General features: G+C 41.0%; 1 protein-coding gene across 2 annotated transcripts in view; it reads right to left on the bottom strand.

The window, feature by feature from the left end:
* Window positions 1–24,932, bottom strand: part of nova2 (NOVA alternative splicing regulator 2) — a 90,118-nt gene that overhangs the window by 21,379 nt on the left and 43,807 nt on the right. For both annotated transcript variants that reach the window (XM_085430788.1, XM_085430789.1), the window contains one exon: window positions 10,692–10,858. In XM_085430788.1, the coding sequence (XP_085286914.1) occupies window positions 10,692–10,858 (167 nt within the window). The remainder of the gene's footprint in view (window positions 1–10,691; window positions 10,859–24,932) is intronic.

The raw sequence follows: 24,932 nt of genomic DNA, 5'->3' as shown, positions 1-24,932 counted from the left end.
TCTCCACCTGTGTTATTTTTTCCAAGAGTATGATATTTCTAAAGTTCATGTTGGAGAATTAAAGCCTCTTGTTTACATTTTGCATGCGTCTTGATCACAGATGAACAATAAAAACACCAACCTGATCATAATAAAGATTTGGCAGCAGTCATCTATCGCTGAACAGAAAGTGAGCTAAACCTAACTGAACAGAATCTGAATAAGATGGTGTTATGCATTCAGGAATCATTAGACATGAGGAATGGTAAGTTTGCAAATATTCATTAAATCCCCCTCAGAAGCATTACAAGACCATACCCAGAGATAGGTTTTTTCTTCCTCCACACCAGCTTCAGTCTGCTGTTATATGAACCGCTTCTTGGCTGGGGGAATATTAACTCAGAAGCATATACACTCAGAGACGCCGTTAGCTTGCTACACTGGAGATGAAGACGAAGGATTAACTGCAACTACTTACAGATAATGTAGAAAATGAAAAACATTGTTTTAAATGGGGAGAAACCATAAGTCTGTTTGTGTGCGGACCAATCAGATGGCAAAACATGAGACGGGGAGATCAAACTCATTACGAAGCCTCCTTCTCTTCTTTTCTCCATGTGTGAGATATTTCCTTTGCAAGCACATCACACCTATTAAAAAGCTTCATCTTTCTTTTTTTAATCAATTCACACACATATGTCTGAGGAATGAATGAGATCACACCCTAACTTGATAATTCTCTGCGTGTGTGCGTGGTCTACACCCTGAAGTACAATGTGAATTTCGGGCTGAGATAATAAAACGCAGACAATCATCTGTCTTTGGAGCAGATAAGCGAGACAGAAAAATAGAGAGTGCGCCTGTAATCGCGCTGACTCGGCAGCGAGGCAGACGTTGCAGATTACAGGACTGACGGGAGAAAAAAAATGGATAAAATGTTATGTAAGAAAGCAAATCGCAGAGTGTAAAATCCTGCGTAAAACATCTGCACCTTGAATTTTGACTGAATTTAGCCCTAAACTAAAGCAATGACAGATATTTTTTATATATTAACAGCCTACATGAATACATCGACTGCCTCTTATCTGGAACACCTACATCGATCCCGATCTTACTGCAGTGGAGGGTTTTGGGAGCCTGGATTTAAACATCTCTGAAATGAAACCTAGGAACCAACTCACCTCGCCAAGTGGTTTGTTCCTGACATCTGAAGTAACCGATGAAAAAGTCTGTTTAACACGAGCAACTTTTAACCATAAATCTTGAATTTGCTTCTCTTTGTTTTCTCTTTTTGTCTTTGTTTAAGCACAAAGTCATAGTTTGGTTAAAAATAGAACCTTTTACAATGTTAAACACATCTAAATGTAATGGAAGCAGCACATATTTATATGCACTTATTCACACAGCCACTACAGGCTGCTTAACTTTGAAATGCACCTATAAACAGTAACAGCAGCTTGCACAAATTATTTTCAGGGGTGGGGCAGTTACTGATAACCATGAGGAAAAGGCTGATGAGGTAAATCACGTCCTCCAAGGTACAAAATACTGGGTTGGGTTCCACCAACTGGTCGAGTTGAGCTAAACAATTCCTGTAGAAGTACACAAAAAGGAAACCATTTGGTTTGTTACCAGAGGAATTAACAATAGATTCAGGCAAAACCTTAAGGGCTAAAAATGAATCTTATAAAAAGTTAATTGATAAAATAAGAATGTGATCTTGTGGAGCAGGAGTCTGTTTACACCACTTTATGATCACAATGCTTTTGTCATTCATGGTAGCCAACAGAGGTCAGCTTTTTGTGATGAAATGATCAGCCGATCCTATAATGCCAAAATCCCGGGTGACCCTGGTTTATTTGAAGAGTTTCAGTCAGGTTTCAGAGCTCAGCACAGCACAGAAACAGCTTTAGTGAAGGTTACAAATGATCTTCTTATGGCCTCTGACAGTGGACTCATCTCTGTGCTTGTCCTGCTAGACCTCAGTGCAGCGTTCGATACTGTTGATCATAATATCCTATTAGAGCGATTAGAACATGCTGTAGGTATTACAAGTACTGCGCTGCAGTGGTTTGTATCATATCTATCTAATAGACTCCAATTCGTGCATGTAAATGGAGAGTCCTCTTCACACACTGAGGTTAATTATGGAGTTCCACAGGGTTCAGTGCTAGGACCAATTCTGTTTACATTATACATGCTTCCCTTAGGCAGTATCATTAGAAGACATAGCATACATTTTCACTGCTATGCAGATGACACCCAGCTCTATCTGTCCATGAAGCCAGATAACACACACCAATTAGTTAAACTGCAGGAATGTCTTAAAGACATAAAGACCTGGATGGCCGCTAACTTTCTGCTTCTTAATTCAGATAAAACTGAGGTTATTGTACTCGGCCCTGAAAATCTTAGAAATATGGTATCTAATCAGATTCTTACTCTGGATGGCATTACCTTGGCCTCCAGTAACGCGGTGAGGAACCTTGGAGTCATTTTTGACCAGGACATGTCCTTCAACGCACATATTAAACAAATATGTAAGACTGCTTTCTTCCATTTGCGCAACATCTCTAAAATTAGAAATATCCTGTCTCAGAGTGACGCTGAAAAACTAGTTCATGCATTTATTACTTCCAGGCTGGACTACTGTAATTCATTATTATCAGGATGTCCAAAAAACTCACTGAAAAGCCTTCAGCTAATCCAAAATGCTGCAGCAAGAGTCCTGACAGGGACTAGAAAGAGAGAGCATATTTCTCCTGTTTTGGCTTCCCTTCATTGGCTTCCTGTTAAATCCAGAATTGAATTCAAAATCCTGCTCCTCACATACAAGGTCTTAAATAATCAGGCCCCATCTTATCTTAATGACCTTGTAGTACCATATCACCCTATTAGAGCGCTCCGCTCTCGCTCTGCAGGCCTACTTGTTGTTCCTAGAGTATTTAAAAGTAGAATGGGAGGGAGAGCCTTCAGTTTTCAGGCCCCTCTTCTGTGGAACCAGCTTCCAGTTTGGATTCGGGAGACAGACACTATCTCTACTTTTAAGATTAGGCTTAAAACTTTCCTTTTTTCTAAAGCATATAGTTAGGGCTGGACCAGGTGACCCTGAATCCTCCCTTTGTTATGCTGCAATAGATGTAGGCTGCCGGGGGATTCCCATGATGCATTGAGTTTTTCCTTTCCAGTCACCTTTCTCACTCACTATGTATTAATAGACCTCTCTGCATTGAATCATATCTGTTATTAACCTCTGTCTCTCTTCCACAGCATGTCTTTATCCTGTCTTCCTTCTCTCACCCCAACCGGTCGCAGCAGATGGCCGCCCCTCCCTGAGCCTGGTTCTGCCGGAGGTTTCTTCCTGTTAAAAGGGAGTTTTTCCTTCCCACTGTCGCCAAAGTGCTTGCTCATAGGGGGTCATATGATTGTTGGGTTTTTCTCTGTATCTATGAAGCGCCTTGAGGCGACTTTTGTTGTGATTTGGCGCTATATAAATAAAATTGAATTGAATTGAATTGAATTGAATTGAATTGAATTCATTCACTGATCAGCAGCAACAACACAGAACTTTTCCTAACTGTTGGTGTGTTTGACTCATCGTTTGGCTGAAGCTGACTTATTCCTTTCTTGCCAACTAAGCTGCGAGTCTTACACTCCACCTCTATCATCTGACTCAAAGTGAGCCAGGGGCCTTCCATGTTTTCCTCGCATTCACGGCACACTTCCTGTGCAGGCCTGCAATAACAGGAAGTAGGAAACAGGTGTTTGAAAAGGAGGTGAGAGATCACAGGAAATGACCAAACAAAGTGGCTGCTTGGAAATACTGGAGCTGATGCGAGTAGAGGCATGTGCGTGTGTGTCTGTTCACTCTTTAGCGCTGCTGTTATTACAGCATAACAATGTTAAAAGGCTACTGCTGTTTTCAGTCTGAATAAAGGCCAGCTTGGTCTGAAAATAGCCCCAGAAAAATACCACAACAAAACCACAGACCATTTGCAGATGATCTCACAGGGGACACAGCTCCGAAACGGCTGCTTATATCTAAACAGCATAATGCAACAGTAACAGGGGAGAGGGCATGCTTTACTGGCCATATGAAGTAGGTGGTGCTTTACTACGTCGCCCACAAACGCAGTCTGGGGAGTCTCCAGGGTGCTTTGCCTTTAAACAATCACTGATGTTTACATTCGTCTGCATAGGAAGGCTTTTGTGTGAAGAGTGAATCAATAATGCACATAAAAAGAGGAGGTAACTGCTGGTAATCTAAAACGTCATCTCCCACAAGTTATAATTTTAGCAAAACGACAGAATGTGAGAGACTGTTAGAACCACATAGTGAGAGGAGCAAATAGCACAAAAACACCCGAGCTGTGTTGCCACCTTCACAAATCTACCTGCCTAAAAGTGACCAACATGTGTAAGTGGGGATGGCAATAGTGATTCTTTTAAATGGGTCATAAATAAAGTATTTATCATGGCTTGCTTCAACTCTTAACTGGATATGTGATTAAGAAAATGGATGGATGGGTGGGTGGATGGGTAAATTCTAATCCCTTGCAGACTCCACAGACCTGTAGTTGTTATGATATTACTTTCTACTCTGCTTGGAGGGCACATTACATAAATGCTCAGTGGATCTCAGCGTTTATATAATGCTTGGATCGTATTTTCCTTCTGGGCAATATCCCTCCACAGATTATCACACACTGTCCTTATGATCTTTCACAGATGAACTGTCCTTGTAGCAGCGAGAGGACACATGCATATGGCCTTTCATTTAGATCACTGTGATCTAAGCCCATCCATCTTACAGCTGTAAGTCTAACACTAAAGTTACAGTTGCATAAAACAGAAGATTATGCATTTCGATACAAAAGAATGATTAAATTAATCAAGTGGATAAATTAAGCTACCTAACCAGTACTGTGTCTCAGTTCAGATACTTCAATTAATACTCTTCCATGTGGTAGACTATATACAATATACCTACTTGGTAGTGTGGTGGGTGAATTTTGACAGAGTAATGATGTTTTAAATCTAAGACAGTAAACTGTGTTTACTAGTAATGACCACTGCAGCATTCGACTGTAGCTGTGATGCTAGCTAGCTACTTTAGTTTCACAACATGACAACTTGTCGAGCGTCTGAGCAATTCATCTTCATTCAAAATATAAACATGAACACCAAACAGTCCTTCAACACTCTTACAGTAGATTTAATCCCTGATGTAATTCTGCCATCGTCACCAACGCGTGTCTAGCAGTGACAGAATGCTAGCTAAAAGCATGGCTTCCTCCTACTAGCTTAAAAACTGATTGATGCTAACCCCCCTTCTGCACAGAAACCACACAGGGTGAGAAGTGTATAATTCACAAACACTTAACTGTTTGGGAATTATGTGCACACACATCTGGATGCACTTCATGTAGCTATACTTTTCACAGTTAGTGCACTTTATGCAATGAAAATAGCAAGTGGAAGTGTGGAAGTGTGATTGGAGATACAGCACATTAAGGCAGAGGAGCTAATCTCCTAACTGTGTTGTACTGGGAGGAAATAGTTGCTTATAACTTAAACTTTTGCTTTTAAAATAGGAGAAACTTCCTTTATTTTACTTAATGGATCAACGTAATCTATGAAACTCCAACTTTATCTAATGAGATACATTTTCTAATTTAGGTTAAAGTTAAAGAAAAAAAAACTTGTTTAATATTTGTGCATCAACATATATGAGTGAATTTTGAGAGCACTCACAATCTATGACTATTTAAAGATGGATCAACACTGTCCATCGTAACATTAGCACGTGCCACAGTGTGAAGAGGGGCATGGTGGTGTTTTACAAGAGTGCAGTTGGAGGTGTAAACAAAGGCAAGCAATGAATAATAAAGGTAATGAAATCCTTCAATAAATTCTCTTCATCTGTACATCACTTCAGACCTCATTAAAAGAATTCACCCAGCTCATAAATCACTTCCTCCCCGGTCTGTTGTCCCGTTATGCGGCCTTGAAGTGCGGCGTGCTGTCTGTCGGTGTTCTTGTTGCTGTTTTTCTTTCTATCAGCAGCTGCTTATTCCACTGAAGCTCTCTGCCACTCTGCAGCTGTCGGCTAACAAGAGTTCAGATCTGCTTCCAGCTTTCAGTCACCCACTCGGCCAGTCAGGCTAGCACTTTTGGCTCTGTTTGTCTTCTCCCTTTCTCGATCTATCTTTATGTCATCTCCTTTCACACTTTTTTGTTTTCCCTCTTTGACCCAGTCTTTTGTTCCGACATTTTTCCTCCTTTCCTCCCACAGACACCCTTCGGATATCTCAAATTCTCACGCTGCTCCCCTCTTTTTTCTGTGCCAGCTAGTCCTATGGGGTCAAACACTAAATGCCAACAGCAAATGCTACAACAGCCGCGGCCTCGACAAGAAGAAGGAGGAGAGAACATTTTATCCAAAACCAGAATAGTCGACACAATCGGCAGCCGCACTACACGGGGCGCCAAGTCATCCTTCAGAGGCACATGTGTATGAGTGTGTTTGTAAATGAGATCCATTCAGCAGGTCAAAGTGAGTTTGTCTACAATGGGTCGGACAAGCGTTTGCACAATGACAGCCACGCTTTTAAAATGCTGTGAGGATCTACCAAGAGTTCTCATCTTACTAAGGACAACATTGCATTTGTGTGTATTTATGTATGGCTGTGTATTGTAGTGTGTTTGGTTACTCATCGCTGACAAACTATCTTCCATGTTACATTTATGAGTATTTTTCTTTGATTTTTTCAGTTTTAAAGACAGAAACTAAGATACACTGTTCAACTTTTGTTTGATGATTTTTACACCACATGTAATCCTCCCAATTATCTGGACTTAAGTGATACTACACTAGCTTGTGATCGTACCTGGAAGTCACGAAGTAGAACAAGAAACCTTTTGCTTGTTAGACAAATGTTTTTACGCTTACATTATAGAAACACATAATGTTTTAGATGACCTTGTGTGTCCTCTTCATTTTTATTATAGTGTTATAGGATAGCAACAAAAACATACCAGATATCCCTGAGGGGTTAATGTGAAAAATGTGCAAAATTACAATAGCGTAGGAGTTAGCGTGTTTGCCTAACACACAAAAGATCTCCAGTTTGCAGACAGGAGGAAACACAAACCCCAACATTGTGCCGTGGGGATCACAAGCTAGTGTAATCCCACTGCTGCTGCCAATCCTGGGTAAATGGGAGATTTGTGTCAGGAAGGGAGTCTGGTGAAAAAGGACTGTGCCAAAACAAAAGTTTTATTAACCTCACAGAAATATTGTAATTAGTTGAACAAGAAAATTGTAATTACCAGAACTAAATCGTAGCGCAAACAAAAGCAAAAGTTGAGAAAACTGAAACAGCCAATCAACCAAGTTGCTTACAAGTTATGAGTTTTCTCAACTTTTTCTTTATTTACAGTGAGTATCCGGCATGGCCGAAGAGGCTATTTTAGTGAGGGTGTTCTCCTTCTATGTGTGAGAACATGTCTTTTATCTGTGCATTGTCAAATGCTGCCCAAGTCCATTTGACTGCCTCTCTAACATGGTATAAATAGCCTAAAGAGCAACAGGGGATTCATCATCTATTATAAGTATCTAAATATCAACAGCTATTAGCCTGCCTGTCTCCCTTTGGCTGCTCGTATCATCCAAAATAGCATTATCCAGCTGTCGGTCAGCCTCCGGCTCAGGCTCATGATGCACAAGCGGCAAATTGGACATATACACTAACTGTATACGGAGGGAAAGAAGGACACTTGAGTTAAATAAATAATTCAGATTGGAAACTGGAAGCAGCTAACCTTGGTCAGTCCAATAGTAACAAAACCGCCTACAATCTGTGCAAAAACTGAAGTGGAGAAATTATAATTTGCCATTTCTCACCCAATAACTTCCCTGGAGCCTGCAATGGTTGCCTGGCCACGGAAACCTGAGTTTGGTGTGGAAAAACTTAACAGGCCGTAAGACCATCTGTCAGTTTCCTGAACTGCTGCACCGACTACAAGCCAAGTCTTATCGGCCAGCTTCAGTGGCTCACTCACTTATGCTCTCCTAACTGAATGGGATGGAAGGAGATAGGTACCATGACCCATGGGTGTCGCATACTTTTCGACATATAATATGCCTTTCCAGTACTACATATATTAAAATGATGAAATTAACTTTTCAGACACAGGGAAACAAAACACCAGATGTGCTAATGCGCTTCAGCATCGTTATCTGCATGCAGCAGCTTTTAAAACGCAGCAGCCTTTTTGAACAATTTGCCCGTTTGAGTTCAACTCTGCTGGGTATGTGTGGGCTCGAGAATTCTCTGTATGAGTGTGTGTGTACCCAGAATTGATTAATTATGCATAAAACTCTCTTTATAACGGCACCTCGGAATTGTGCACTCTGCGAAAACACCGTCTCTGAGGGCTTTGTTGTGTGTCTGTGTGTATAAAAGTCTGATAACTGTAATTATTCAAAACTATAAAGGCGTAGCGCTCCTTCCCCTCCCCAGCCCCCAAATTCTGCTCATGACAGAGGATGAGAAATCGCAAACAACGAGGGAAAATGTACGCAACTCTAATGCAACACCCGGACTGAGAGCAGAAGAAGAAGAAAAATAGAAAATTCTGGCATAAAAATAGTTTTTCACTCTGCAGCACACATAATACATTTAGATTATTTTTTTAAATGTGTGGTTGCTTTAACAGCCTTTAAGTATAGTTTACACTTTTTAGTGTCTAGTGCATTGTGTGTGTGTGTGTGTGTGTGTGTGTGTGAGTGCCAACAGGCATGGCTGAATGCACTGTCTGGCAAGCCTGAAGAGTCAATAGATGGAAACAATGCCAGACTTGACTAATCAATGAGACCAATCATGACGAGAGAATGATGATAATCACTTAAACAGATTGGGATCATAATCAATGTGGCCACCCTAATTGTCCTCCATTACACAGCTGGTATTGGCACTCACATTTAGTTGTGCGATCAGCAGTGGACTGAGTCTGTGCGAAGCACTGAACTCAGAGTTTCTGGGCAAACAACAACTTAGTGAAATGGTGACACTTGTGCTGCTTCTGACTTTTGAGTGCTGCTCCAGACAATATAGTGTGGGGCGATAACAGCGGTGTATGTGCTAAAACCACAGTCCTGCTTTTAATGCACTAACCTAATAATCAGCCGCAATGATGAACACTGATGCACTGTGATCAAAAGTTATATTAGAAATGTCTTCTCATATCTGGATCTCGGTGGATGGACAGTTTCTTCCTAATGTCACAAATTAAGTTAAAGCCTTTGATGCATTCCTGTACCACCGAATGCAATATTTCTACCACTACCAAAGTCCAGGGGTTTAAAATCTGTATGGACAGAAACAGTGAGCTACCTACGCATTACACCTAGAGAAGCTGCTTGGTCATGGAAACCCATGAAGCTCCTGGCGCACAGTTTTTGTGCTGATGTTAATGCCAGAGGAGATTTGGAGCTCTGAGGTTGCAGATTCAGCAGAGCGCTGGTGACGTTTCTGCACTTGGTCAATCCACTCTGTAACCTTAAGTGGTTTACCACTTTGTGGCCGAGTTGCTGTGGCTCATATATGCTTCCACTTTGCAGTAACACCACATACAATAATCACAGAATATTTAGGTGGGAAGGAATTTCACACTGATTTCACACTGATTGCTTCAAGGTGGCTTCCTTTTAAATTGCCTGTTGTAAATTCAGTGAGCTCATTAGAATGACCCATTCTTTCACACATGTTCCTAAATGTAGAATGCATAGCTAGGTGCTTGGTTGTATATACCTGTGTCAAACTGGGAACATCTAGATTTAAAGATTGCACCCACTACTTTTTTTTCTTTTGCCAATTAATATTATGAAAATATAACAACACACACAGTTAGAGATAAGAACCCGAAATAACTCAGTAAGATTAGCTATAAGTCATGCCCACACTGTGTGTGTGTGTGTGTGTGTGTGTGTGTGTGTGTGTGTGTGTGTGTGAGAGTGAGAGAGTGAGAGAGAGAGAGAGAGAGAGAGAGAGAGAGAGAGAGAGAGAGAGAGTGATCTGGACACTTGCTCACACTTCCTCCCTTAGTGGGAAGTCATTTCCTGTTGGGATGATTATTTAGGGATTTGGCACAGTCAGCATGTGTGTGTGTGTGTGTGTGTGTGTGTGTGTGTGTGTGTGTGTGTGTGTGTGTGTGTGTGTGTGTGTGTGTGTGCGTGGTGGGCAGGCCTGCAGTTCTGCAGTTGATGTCACGTGTTCGTGTTCATGTCCCATAAACTGCAGCCTGTTTTATGTTCGCATATTACAACGAATCTCATCTAATTCACTCTCTTTTTGATCTTTCCACCTTTTTATAAATATTTCCTTCTAATATTACTTTCTCTACTCCCTCGCTCTCTCTCGTCCTCCCTTGTGTGTGTACATATCTGTTTTGCCATCATTGTTTTCCCTCATGTTGTGCCTCATTCAACTTTACTCAGGCAGAAAATCATAGCCCATGCACAGAAACAAGCACACACACAGTTCGCCATTCCAGAGAAAACCAAGGAAACCAGTTCGTCTCCTCCCTACCTTACACACCCAGCCGCCTCTCACACAAACACAGCTAATAAACAGTTATTTAAAAGAAAACAAGAATTCATGAACATTAGTATTTTATTGGCTTTCCTTGCATCCTATAATGAGACTGACCTGTTTGACTCGGTCCGGGTTGACGGTGGTCTGCGGCTGCAGGATGCTCACCGGCTCTGTCTTCTGGGTGCTCTGAGGCATCTCCCTCACCTTCTCAGCGATGAAGTCATGGACACCATTCAGTGCCTCCACAGTCCCCTGGATCAGACACACACGCTCTGTTGTGCCTACACAAACACACACAAACACACACACGGATGGGTCAGTGTGTGAGCTTAAACTGGTGGCTAGTGGTATCGTGATCATCATTTCAAGCAAAGATAAATAATAATCATCACTTGTCACGATATGAAACCATTCAGATGAGTACTTTTAATCTCTTGAGTACTTTTATGAATCAGCGTGCTGTGCAAGCCTGTAAAGCAGGGTGGCAGCAGCACACCACAGCTGAGCGCTACTGCAAGAAACATGCAGAAGAAGACGGCAATCCTTATAATTTAGTCAGCAGTTATTTCTATCAATGTGATTCCTATATTTACAAGATCTTTTTGAAATTATGACTGACTGTATCCCAGCTTTTTTCTCAGCATTTCAGAGAGGTTTCTGCAGCTTGGTGGGAAAGCACAGAGAGCAGGTAGAGGTTTGATGTAACGCAGCTCTCTCAGTTTAACTTGAACGTTCAGAATTTTCTGTTTTCATCTTCTTTATGCTGCTGAATAGAAATAAAACCAGCCATGGCACATGCTTCTATTCAAAAAATAACAACTGTGAGATAAGAAAAGATCGCAGGAAACTGTAATGATCCCCACTGGGAAATAACACTGCAGCAGCGGGAAATAGCAACAAAGAGAGAGAGGGGGTGAAAACACCAACTATCAAGAAATAGAACAAAAGATCGAAGTGGAGAAAAATGAACTTTGTATAGGTGCTGTTAAAAAACACAACAGAAAACCTAATTACAAACTTGTAATTACACAAATAACAAATGAAAGTATTGATTTAATACATCGTGCGTTTGTATATTTGCCAGGGAGAGAGAAAGCTGTTCGGAGTCAAAGCTAATTAGCCGCAGTGTCCACGAAAGCTAGTAAAACATGATATTCTTCACCTCACAGAAAACATCAGGGTTCATATTTCCTCTCTCCTTCTTCTGAACATATCGGCATCGCTCAGTTTATGTCTGTTTCCAGGATTTCGTCCAATCAGGAAATTAATCCCCAGGGCACAAGAAAAAAAATCAAACATGCTGTAATAATTTCCAAGCTTCTGCTTCAGTGTGTACACCACATGTGTGTGTGTGCATTAAAACTGAGCATCGGCTCCAAATAAGCTGGACAAAGTACATCACGCAGAGCTGTGGATGCACGGGGGATTCGCCCTCCACTACTTCAGCAGGAGAAGAAAATCAAAATGCAGCTTTTAGCTTCAGTTTAATGACGTTTGCATCTGCTAAAGATTAGCTGCAGAAATTGTAATAATATACAAGAAAACCCACTTATATGGCTTTTGACAGAACCGCAAAGCACATCAGTTCAGGATTAATGTCATGGACATTATTACCGTAATGCAATTTTAAAGTGTAAATTAAATTGAAAAGCCTGTACTGAATTACCTCTTCACTGTATTGTTTCTTGATGTAATAAAAGAGGAGTCAATGCGTAAGATTATGATGATTAATAAGACCGGACAAAAAACACAAATTCTATATGACTTTTTCTTCTTTTTTGTAATGAAATCTGATAAAATAATGCAAGCAAAAACTTTTATTAAACTGGAACTCAAGCTCCACGGGGCACAAGATGACCTCATAGCAATGTGCTGGAGGAGCAGAACAATGAAAATCAGATAGGTTTCTGCCTAATGAAAATGCATACAATTGCTATAATACACGCTGTATGCAGAGAGAAGGGCAGACAGACACAGAGGAGAATTTAGGCCAATGCAAAGCCTCTCAGACCGGCTGCACTTTAACAACGCACTGAAACTAAATCTCTTTCTTTCTATCATTTACTATCACTCTCTCCTCTTTTTTCTACTTTTTTTGTCCTCACACACACTTTCTTCCTCACTCTCTTCCTCCATCCCTCACTATATCTCCCTTTCTCTATCCCTATTTCTTCACCCTCTCTCATCTCTCTCTTTCCCCCTCCCCCTTGAGTCCAGTACTTAGTAGGATCTGCTCTTATCTCGGCCCAGCAGCGTGTCATTTAGCTCTTCCTGTCCCTTGCCTCTCCCTGCATTGTTGGACCGTCTCGGTTTGGCCCAGCTTGGCCCTGTGTGGCAGCACTGGAGAGGAGGGATTGTGGGTTTTAAACTGCTATATTTGTGCAAGGGTGTTGGGAACTGATGACATATTGCAGAAGCCGAACAAGAGCTTCTTTAGCCAAGAGAGACTGTTTCAGTGCTTTTAGGATTTTGTTTGTAAAATTCTGCACAAGGAAACATTTCTAAAGGGTGAATATGTTAATTAGTGGACAGCCCTCAGATGAAGAGCTGCACATGCAGAATGAAGAGGTTGTGACAACTGACACTAAAAATAAAACACACAGCACATTACGCATTTGCAGAATTTGGCTACCTGGCCTTGCCGAACCTTTGCAATGCCTGTTAGCTTTACAGCGGTATTACTTCCCATTCCTATTTTTACAGTTTGGTGACAGCAGTGACAAACAGCCTCTGATGACAGCAGCTGAACGCTTCAGTTTGAGCGTGACGACAGGCCAACAAATCAAGCTAAACATTGGCAGTTCTCAGTTGTAGCCTCGCGCTACCGTTGTGTTGGTGAACATTTCTTTCTGCTTTTTAGTGAGTATCAGTGAGCGGAGCGGCATGACCATCGGAGTGTGTGTCTGTGTGTGTACGTGTGTGACGATACTGAGGAAACTGGGCCTCGTCTCTCCCTGACAGCTGGTGCCCTCTGGGTAATCTGGACCCGTCCAATCAGAAGCAAGGATTAGCAGGCCATTGTCTTGGCATGAGTGTGCGAGTGTGGGTTTGTCTTTATGTGTAGATTGTAAATATGGGTACATGCATGTGTGTGTGTGTGAGACTGTAGCAGAAAAGGCCATTCTGTCACTGGAGATCATATTGAAGCTGCCGTACAGCTGTGCTGCACCAACAAAGACCTGCTTAGTCCCATTACAAAAATATTCACACAGAGATCAGTGAATATGCATTTAATAAAAAACACATTGTGCTTTTCATTGCAGGCCAAGCGGATCCCAAAGCACTGCTATAATTTCTTGCACACCTTTTTTTCCCAGACTGGAATCAAGAAATAGTCCCTGAGTCATTTTTGTGTTAGCAAAATAAACTTTTTGGTTTTTGTGAGTAATTTCACATAATCAAGTGTGGCACTCTAATGTGTAGCAGCACTCTAATCACCATCTTTGCCTAAACATTTTCTGGAAATGAAATTCACATTGATTTTCTTTCCTCACTTTCTAGCATATTGGATTTTAAGAAAAGGATATACGGATTTTTGACTTTTGAAGCAGTGAATCGAGCTGTGAAGCAAACAGGAAGTAGGCTCATATCTCAGCAACTGTTTCACGCATTGACATTAAACTTGGTGCATAATTTGAAGCAATGGGGTTCATTATCACTGTGACACATTACCACTCATGTAAAGTTATTAAATGTATGCATCCAACAGATATGGAAAAATTAGAGCATCCATTTGGAGTTGTGTTATTTGAACAGTTTTTAGTTTTCTTTCTCTTTGGTCTTCAGCTCCTGAGATAAATTTATGTCTTTGTCTTCTGGTTGTTCCACGTTCTTCTCCCAGCCAGTTAATAAATTAGACTGTCAGCAGGTAGTTTGTCTGATGAAAGACTGAGGAGAAACCAAAAGCCGTTCCCACACACTGCTACAGCCCTGAACCACTCTAGACATCACCAAGCAGACGCACATGAAGAAAGCGTACATCCGACTCGATCAGATCAGAAATTAACCTGCCAGCTCCCTGCTACAAAGTCTGTATGCTATCCGATTAAGCGTGTGTGAGAATCAGCAGGTAATTGTCTGGTGAATTCACAGTGAGGGAACAGGCATCCTGCGTCCTGGCTCCAGCATGCGCTGCTCGGGCAGCTCCCTCGCCTAAACCAAATTGAGTATCTCCAATAGTGACAGTGTGTGAGAAGTGAACTGGCTCTCGCCTGCTGTGTGCTACATATGAACAAAGAACAAACATAAGAACAGAAAAGATGATAGAAAGATGATATCCTGACCTTATTTCTCCCAACATTAACCAAAGTTCATGTGCAGACTTTGTGTAATCTAAACTTATGGAGCTTTAAACTTTAAACTGTACACACAGATTTTACCATCTTATCTGGAAGTTGTTATCTCACAAAGCAGGAAGACTGAAAAAAAAAAAATATATATTTAAAAAAATTTAATTTAGCTGCTAAATGAAGAGACACACGAAAAGGCTGCTGATTATGTTCATGTTTTAAGGGGCCGTTTGTGTTTTAATTATCATGCTCATTCTCGTGTCTCAATGTCTTATTTCCCTGCAGGAAAAGCGTAGACAGTGAGCAACATACAAATGCCAAAACAGCACCAACATAATAGAATTTATGCATCCCTCAGAGAGCGAGCTCTGTTGGCAGTCAGTTCTACGCCGGTGCAAAAACATCACTATGTGTTTGTGTGTGTGTCTTTGTATATGACTTGAGCATTTCCCCTTGTAAAACGAACTTCATCATTTGACATTTTAACGGCTGGAAGCTTTTTCCAGACTTGACATGCTGCAGCTGCTGAAGTAATATCTGTTCAATGTTGTTAAACCTTCTGTGTTTACATAATGTTTTAAGGGCATTTCTTAGACACAGAACACAGGGCAGGAAGAAAGACAATAAAGTCCTTATTTATAGCATTGCTATTCACGAGTGTGGACATAGTGAAGTTGTGCTTTCTTACTATGGTTTAAAAACTGCAGGTGCTTTCATGCGGTGTTGTCAGGCCTTGCTGGTAACGTTTTTCACATTGTTGCACGGATAATTGAAACAAGAGCAGTAAAAAGAAACACCAGTTACACTTACAGCAACAACAGCTAGGCAGCACCACTGAAATGCATTTCATAATGAGATAATGTCCCCAAGTTTTGGAAAACGTGAGTGCAAAGATGACAAAAATCAAACATTTATGATTTATGAACAGAGCACAAATAAATAGACTGGAGCAAACCACAAAGGAGCAAGCGTTACAGCCTACGAAACACATCAGAGACACAAAGAACTAAGCTCCAAAGTTTCAGGTCAGGAGGTTGGTCAGTTCCTATCATGAAACACATGCAACAGTGCCAGCAACAGCTGAATGATGCCACCGAGTTCGAAATAGCAATGAAATCTATCCACTTGTGCTGCTGTTTCTATTAACTAACTGGCAATTGTTTTTCTGGATGCAATTTACTGCACAGGTTGCAGCTACTAGTCTGGTGTCGCACAGCACAAACCGGCAGCCATAAAACACAAAACCCCGACAAGGGTCATCCCCCGGAGCATTAACTTCTGGAAGAGGGTGACGGTGATTGGAAATGAAAAGAGGCTGTGAAATTCATAACAGACGTGAACTTCAGCTCGCAATTTCCACAGTGACCAAGTGACCCAACAGCATTTCGTTCAACACCAGAACACTCATCATCATCATCATCATCATGATCCAGGCTGTGGACTCTGGCAGTTGTTTTTATTAAAGTCTAACTAACATGACTCACTCCTTCCTCCACTGCTCTCTTCCTCCTCCTCCACCTCCTCCTCCTCCTCTCCCTGATGACCAGAGCGGCACCGTAGGAAGCAGACTGAAAGCACAGAGAGCTGCTTCTCCTCTGATTTCTGACTCACAGCAACATATGTATGCTCAGTATGGTGATGCATACTAAACTGTAAGATGACTGACACAAGAATGTCCCTCTGTGCTAAAAAAAAGAGAACAATAACAGCCACATTAACACGACAGAGATCAAAGAAACTATCCTGCAGTGGGAGGGGACACGCATGTCCTCTGCTACTGGAATACTGAAAACGGAAGAAGGAAGACGCTTAACGTTTGCTTTGTTTACAGTGAGAATACTTTGAACGAGGGTAATGAATATGAGATGAGGATAACCGTGCAGTAAGTATTGTGGGCTTGCACTGAGTACACTGATGTATTTGCAGTGCGTCCACTTAACAAAGATGTCTCTCTGTCTGTTAATTGAAACAGAGCGGTCAACCTACAACCGGCAGCCATGATTCATTCTGTCCAGTCTTGTCCAGCTGGGGGTGGAGACACGGCCACTTTGGGGCTGCTGTAGCTGAAAGCACTTTGCACGGTGACTGAAATGTCACACTTGCTCCTGTGGCTTTAAAAGTCAAAGATGTTGAAAATGTGCTACCTCGGTAACATTAAAGCGAGAAAAATGACATTATCCTCTCTCCGATTAACTTGCATTCTCAGAAATGAGCTAATTTGATCTTAACGATGTAGTAAAGGCTGGGGTAGTTTTGCTATTTTTATTGTTTTGTAAAATGCCTCCTGCAAACTTCCAAATGTACAAAAACAGTAAAAATCTGGAGGCCAAGCAATTCATTTGCTCATTTTGGTGAATTTTCATATACAAATGTGTGGCTTTGTCTGCAACATTTTAATGTGGAGATGGTTTTATATAAACCAAAGTCCAAAATCAGGCACCCACTGGCAATTTAAACTATAATGGAACATAATGCAAGTCTTTCAAGCAATCTGCATTACGTTTGAATATTTGTTCCTCTAGTAGATCGATTTTTGTCATTTAACATTCCTCCTGCGTTGGCATGAAAACCGACATCCTTTCCTCTTTGTTTGGTAAAGTAAGCTCTTTAAATGTGCAGCTGTTCACTTCATCAATAAATATGTTCAGTTTCTAACAGTGGCCTTCAATTTATTTTTCAGTTAATTTATAACTCTTGACTGTATCAGTTCATTTCATTTTCAACAAATAACAAAAGTAGGCATTAAGTTAGCCAACTTGTAAACAAGAACAAGTCTTATGAGCAGGACCTATGCCCTGCATTTCCCTCAAAATCTAGGCCTATACAATTTAACTATAATTCTGTTCTGAATCTCTAATGAATAAAACAACAAATTAATAAATGATAAATGATAAGCAAAGCCTTAGTAAATCCGTATGAACTCAGTCAGTCCTCAGTGGATAAAATGTCCTGATCTAGTGAAGCAAATGTTAAATTAAGGCAGAGATTGGAGGAAGGTTTGACAAGATGAAGCTGCAAACTGTGTCTCTCAGGAATACTTTCTGTTAATAAATGTACAGATCATAATGTGAAAATTCTCCTTAAAAAGTGAGACAGCTGCCATGACCTGAAAAAACGTATTTCTTCTTGGTTTATTAATGTTGTTTTCCAGCTCTAGCAACCACTAAAGGCGTAAACAGTCTGGTTTCCACCACAGCTCGGCTGAAAACCGGCAGCAAGTGCGGTGAACGTGCGAAACAACTTGTCAAATATATTCTGGTAATTTCCTGCAAAGTGACTCATTTGAAAAAAAAATCCCCCGAGAGCTCTCTAGATCCCCGAAGTTCCCTGTTTGGAGAAAGTTTTCAAACTTAAAAAAAAAAATTTAAAAAAAATATTTGGGAAACATCAGAAAGGAATAACAGAGACGAGATGTGACAGAAACGCCAGAGGTCCTGTGTTCACAGGTACACGATGTTCATCGCCTGCTGTGCCAAGATGTACAGCTTCTTTACTTCCAGCACCCCTCTGATGGAAAAAACATCAGTGGCAGAGAGAACGACAAATGATAGAAAGAAATACAGAGGTTCACACGACTTCTGTCACATCTAAAAAACATCAAGCGAAGAGGAGGGAGACGCAAAGGCAGAGAAATGGACAGAAACGCAGAGAGGGGGAGGCAGATCAGCACAGAGTCACGATGCCGATGTCAAAATGGAGTGACAACAGAGAAAGAGGGGGACAAACAGAGACGAGGAGGGAGAGAGACAGCCTGGGATGCAGAGAGGGAAACCTTTGTGAGACCTGTCATAACAAAGTAATGTCAGAAAAACAGAGACTAGGAGAGACCAAAGAAGCAGAGATTCTGCAAGATGTGCAGAGAAATGTTGGCTTTTGCTTTGAGCGTGACCTACATACGATTTATAATTTACCTGAACATCACTCGTTAAGTTTGTATTATCAGTTGATTAATAAAAAAACAAATATCTCTTGTGGTTACTTATTTGCCTTTTCTCTCCTTTTGTCTTTTCTTATTTTGTTGCTGATTTCTTTCATTCCTCTACAAAGACAAATTCACGCCACAAGCTAAAACTGAGAGGGAGACAGTTAGAGAGACACAGACAGGTGCAAAATGACCGAAAGCAGGTATAAAGAGACAAAAACTGAGGCGAGAAGACGGCCACAGTCTGAGCGGGAGAGAGAAAGTGAGTCTCCATCTCTTAATATAAATAACCTCTAAGGCTTCATTGGAGCCGATTGGAAGCACAGTGAGACGTGGCGCTGGTTTAATGTAAGCTCATTAAACGGATCTCCTTAGGCTGCGGATAAGCTCAGGTTAACTGGCTACCTTTGATCAGATCTGCTGGATTAGCCGTCTGTTAGGGGTGCAGTTTAACACCTTGTTGTTTTAGGGGTTTAAAGAGTATATAAAGTAGCTTAGGAAACTACAGTAGCCAATATAGAACAGCAGACAGGGAGAAGTTTGATGGGAAAAAGAATAAAGTTAAAGACATGAAGGTCACAAATTTAAAATTGAAGTTTGGTGCAGGAGGTGGTATCTGACCTCTAACTGGCCTCCTGGATTCAATCTTTCATCGAAGCTACTCTGACATTACAAGTGAATATCTGACCAAGTCTCATTCAAATGCGGTTATTACATTTCTTTAGCACACCTTATTATGTGCCTGCTATTATTAAATCAATATCAGTCCATTATTAAAATCCAAAGATTCAAAGCAGCAGGAGTTTGGTGAGATACGTTTCAACTCTGTGAGCTTTGTTAACGTTTCAGCGCTCAGTGCTCATGTTTAGTCGTGCATATTGTCACATGTGTCTTAAAAGTATTGCTTTCAACTTTTAAACTTTGCAAACATACAGCTGAAGAGGCAGGCACTGGATTTTTCAGTAATTTACAACATTTTTCAGTTTTGATTAGTACAAATTTGGCATTTCTTCTAGCAATACAATTAAACTCCTTATCTTTATGATTTATTCAACATTTTACCCATTGATCTGTTTTTTAATAGTCAATCTTTCCAGTGTTATAAAGCAATAGAGTAACAGAGTAGCCTTCTTAATGTTGCCCAACAAGCCTGTTAACTGACTCTAATAGTTTTTCTTAAAATTAATGAACTGATAATTTATGTATGTATGTCTAATTTCCTCCTGTCCCACAGTAAGACCAGCACTTTGAAGGGATAAAAGGGCTGAAGCTGACCAGTAGGCCTCTGTCACAAGAGATGGATGGATTCATTGACTGAAACCTTAATAAGCCAATAGAAACGACTGCACTGACTTCCATATTGAGTTACAAAAGGTGTATGGGCCAAACAGCTGTTCCAGCTGTGGGGGCAAAAGCAGAGGCGTGGGACCATGCAGAGGAATAGAGGGATGGAGCGAGATAGAAGACTAGAAACTGTTGCAAAGTGTTGCATAACTCCTCGAAGTTTTGTTCGAGTTGGTCTTCACTGTTTGACTGATCCTGCTCTGTTACCTAGGCAACTAACAGTATCACCCCTCTGACACACACAGAAACGCACACTGTTGTGCACATACACCAAACACACACTCTTTTATGCAGCTGGGCAGCTGCTGGTGATGTCATGAGTTGTTTTTCCAAAAAGAGTGAGTGTGTGTGTGTGTGTGTGTGTGTGTGTGTGTGTGTGTGTGTGTGAGTGAGAGAGAGAGAGAGAGAGAGAGAGGGAGAGAGCATGACTGCATGTGCTGATGTAATCAGGGGCAGTAAGGAAACTTGGACCTGTTCTCTGCTGCAGCCAACCAAGTCTTCATTAAAATGAAGAGAGGACAGAAAGACAAGAAGAAGAGAGAGAAGAAAATGGAAGGAAGGAAGGAAGGAAGGAATTATGTAAAGAAGGAAAAAAGGAAAGAAGAGCTGACATATGGAATAAGAAAAGACAAGGAGAAGAAACCAAAGAGAAGGAAAAAGGTTCAAGGGGGAGTCGCAGAAAGAAAGCAAAAGAAATCAAAGATGAAAGGAAACCAGAAAAACAAAAAGTTCTAGAGAAACATTAAAGAAAAGACAAAAATGAAAAGTGCGTCCCAGCACTGTAGCTTACGTGGATGAAAATGTGATGGTTGCTTTGTAACAAGCTGGCACAGAATCATCTGGTCTCCCCGAGTGCCCACGGGCCTGTAACACACACTCTCCCAACAGCCCCCGCATTATTTACACCAGACAAAATCATGGTCAATTAGGAAAAACATATTAAATCCCGGAGTTACCGTGGACAACTAGCCTGGGGGCAAAGCTTCACTGGTCTTTATTGAGTTTTACTGGCTTTAAAACAGCAAAACAGGAAAAACTAAAGTTTTCATCAGGCTGAGGTGTGAATAGTCTCGACATAAAATGTTCTCTTTCCAGATTACGGCGTCCACTCGACCTGAATGCTAGTTTTTAATAATAAAATCCTTTTGTTCTCAGGCGTGCTCGCTGTGAATACTACCAATCAGCACTAACAAGCACCCAGCAGAACAAAGCACGACTAGAGGTACCACCTTAAGTACAGTTTCTCATGTTTCTCAGGTCTTTGTCTGAATTTCTACGAACATTATTGCTAAGGATTGTCTTATTGCATTGGAGTCACACTGGGTTAAATATGTACACTTGGGTTTTAAGGGGTATTTATTATTTTCTTCTTTTTTTTGGGTTGTATGGAAGCCCCAAACGCAATTTCATTGTTCTTGACAATGACAATAAATAAATAAATACTAAAAATACTAAATACAATATCCAAAAACACACACAATAAGAGCAATCCAACAAGAATCTGAAGAGGTATTGTACAAAATCATTTAGAACCGAGAAAGACAGGATCATAAAAAACTATAAAAGCATCAGATGCTGCAGAGGAGAGAATGCAAGCAAATTAATCCATAAAAGGCCAACTTACACAATGATCTCAGTTTTATAAGTAGTTACTCAAATTATTGCACCTAATAATTATTCAGCATTACTATTTTTTTCATAATAAACTCTGGCTTGTGCAGCTCTCTTCTTTGTTGGAGGACCTACTCAGAGAGTTGTGCCGATCCTTTCATCCACGTTCTTTGTTTTTAAAGCAGCCCAAGGTACTGTAAAAACATGGTTTCCTGTCATCCTCTCTCCCCTTCTCTCCCTCACTGTTTCTGCTCACTCATTCTCCCCCATCTCCTTCCTCCCCCATCACCTCCGCCCTCCCCCCATCTTTTATCTGTCTAGAGGTCCGGCAGTGACAGAGCACTCGGCGAGAAGACTAAGGCAACTCTTTCTAAAGAGTAACAAAAGAAGCTGGAAGAAAAGGCAGGAATTCCTCTGCTCTGATGTAAGGCTTTTCACTTGGAGAGACCTGCTGCTCTCCGTCCAATCTCCACCTCCGTGTCCTTCACGCCTCCAGTCCACAAAGTCCCTTTCCGGTTATCTGCTGACTTCACGAACACTTCTTCCATCCATATTTTCAAGCAGCACAGCTCAGAGCTCTTTGAAAACATGGCTTTTAAAGTATTTCTAAAAATCTGTGATAAATGGGCAGCGGTACATTACTAACAGTAAGATAAATGAGGTTGCCACTGCTTGTTAAAAAATCCTTTAATAATAGAAAACCTTCAAAAGTTGTGATAACAGGAGCAGCCAGATGTTCGCTGCAGCAGGAATTTGAACTTTTGTGACCTTTATTTTTGCAGGAAACACTGTCACATTGCTCCAGCCTTTCTGTGCATATGCAGGCACCATTTACAACATAACTATAAGTTTAACTTAATTACAGGTAAAAACATGTTTTGTAGATTTTCAAATGGTTAATACTTACATTAACTAAATAAGTCTGTACATTTCTCAAGTTTCTTTTACTTATATTCACTTCTCTTTCATTTCTTTACTGTATTCTTATCACTCTCTTTTAAACCACAAAGTTTACACTGTTCTTGAATGAACCTTCATTAGCTCAAATCAAGACTTTTATTTTGAAGGCATCCTCCTCTCAGAACTGTCTGATATACTTCTGGTCTGTGAACCTTCCTCTTTATTTATTCTCAAGTTGATCAAATTCTAGCTCCTAAATTCTAAAACATCTGAATCATTGATGCTGTGCAGGATTCTTTTTTCCCCCAACTCATTAAATCAAAGCGGGAACGTTCAGTTTGTTCTCACAAAAACAGTAACAGCTTTTGCTCACAGTTTGTTTTCAGCATCCACCCGTTCTACCTCTCCTCCCATTTCCAGTCATCCTACCCTCCTTTCCTCTCTCCCTCTCTTCTCTTGTCTTCCTTTCTTTGGCAGCGGTATCGGTGTTGCCCAAGTGACCCAGGCCAGGCCAAGCAAACAGCTGAAAACATGCCATGACTGCCTCCCTTCCCAAATTTTTCTCTCTTTTCTTTTTCCTCCTTTCGACCCGCTTTGCTTTTCTTTAGCCTTCGGCTATTCGCCCTTTTCTTTTTCTCTCCTCCTTTTCATTGCTGCCTCTTTCTATCCCCACTTTTGCTCCTCTCTCTCTGTCTCTCCATCACTTTGTTGTACCTGCTGTCACATTCATCTAAGAGCTGCCAGCGTGCTCTGAGCAACAAGTAGAAAACAGAGAGGAAAACACTGTTCGAATTAAACTGTGGTCTTCCAGGGAGGAGAGGTCTCTCTTCATGTACCAGTGTATGGGTTGGGCATAGCAAACATACAAAGTACAAACAGCAAATGTGTCCTTTTATTAAAATTTCTTTCACCTGTCTGACAGAGAAGAGAAGAGACAGTGTCTCTTTTAGTTGTCACCAAATATTACAAGGAAAAATAAATAAGATCTCCTTGAGATTTACGCCCGTTTCTTGTTTTGTTGCAAAAAGTGTTTTGCAACTACTTTCACTGGACAAAAATCAATCTCTGTGTCACACATCCTTCAGCCTATTACAAAAACATGTACTGTATCTGAAATAACGGGGAAACCTGCTTCACTACATGATAACACAGAAAAGCAGGGAGGATCTCAGGTTTCATTAATGACAGAAATTAGAAGACAGAGAGTATGAACTCAATTGGATCAGCAGGAGGTGCAATCGTGCAGTTAACACTACATGGACCAGTTGATGAAAATGTGATTACACCCAGGTGAACAGGTCTGAAAAGTGAAGCCTGTGTGCAAGTGCATTGGCACAGAAATGTAATGGCCAGCAGAGGGTGACTCCTCTGGCTGCAGAAAGAGCTGCAGCTGACTCTTGGTTTCCATGATGTCTTACCTTGGGACTTCATTTTTCAGGTTAAGGTCACCATTAGAGTCGAAAAGTAGCACACGAGCACTGTTTCTCGGCCAGATCAGCTCCTTGCTTGTCACATCTGGATACATTAATCTAAGATTTTGATGGTCAAAACTTCCAGGCAAGACTTCACTAACTAACGTGTGATTTCATGAAATGAACACCACCATTATTACACCTTTGTCACTTAATAATTTAACGTGACATTTTCGCAGCAGGGACGTGTCAGCATGAAAGTCCAGCGGCTGTTCACTGACATAAAGACGATCCTGAAGAAAGATTAAAAAAGCGAATGCATTACATGATAAACTTTACGGAGGATACAGGGATACTTGATCTGAGGACACAAAAATAATGTGGACTGATGTTGTAAAGTAGGGAGAAAAGGTAGTCAGGCACGCCCACTAAGGTTCATGTGACTCAGGAAAATTCCTTTGCTGTTTGGTGGAGATGTAAGAAAATAAAACTGCATCACGTAGCTGTTTTCTGGCTGTATGGTCAGCGATTTGCCTCCAACGGGTGAATGTAGAAATTCTATTAATGTCTTTCGATGAGCAGGTGAAACTAAATATCAAACAGGATACAGATCACACAGGAAGTGATGGCACTGGCATCGACGCAAGCAGCGGGACAGCTGTAGAAATGTGTTCCACTGGGTCTTCCCCATAGACCAAACAGACTCACGTATTCTTGTCCCTTGTCATTAAATAGTGACATTGCAGGAACCCTTCCGCACACTTACACACTTGTGGAAAGAACGCAGATACACACACACACTATATACAGTTAGCTCAGCTATCCAGCTCTCTAGAAAGTCACACCTCTCACTATGTAACCACAGACAACTATATAT

Source organism: Copadichromis virginalis, linkage group LG14, assembly GCF_057382275.1.
Source record: "Copadichromis virginalis isolate Kocher_CV1m ecotype Utaka linkage group LG14, C_Virginalis_male_GT1.1, whole genome shotgun sequence".
NCBI classification, from domain to species: Eukaryota; Metazoa; Chordata; class Actinopteri; order Cichliformes; family Cichlidae; genus Copadichromis; species Copadichromis virginalis.
The sequence above is the reverse complement of the archived record's forward strand: the minus strand, read 5'-3'. Positions and strand labels throughout refer to the sequence as shown.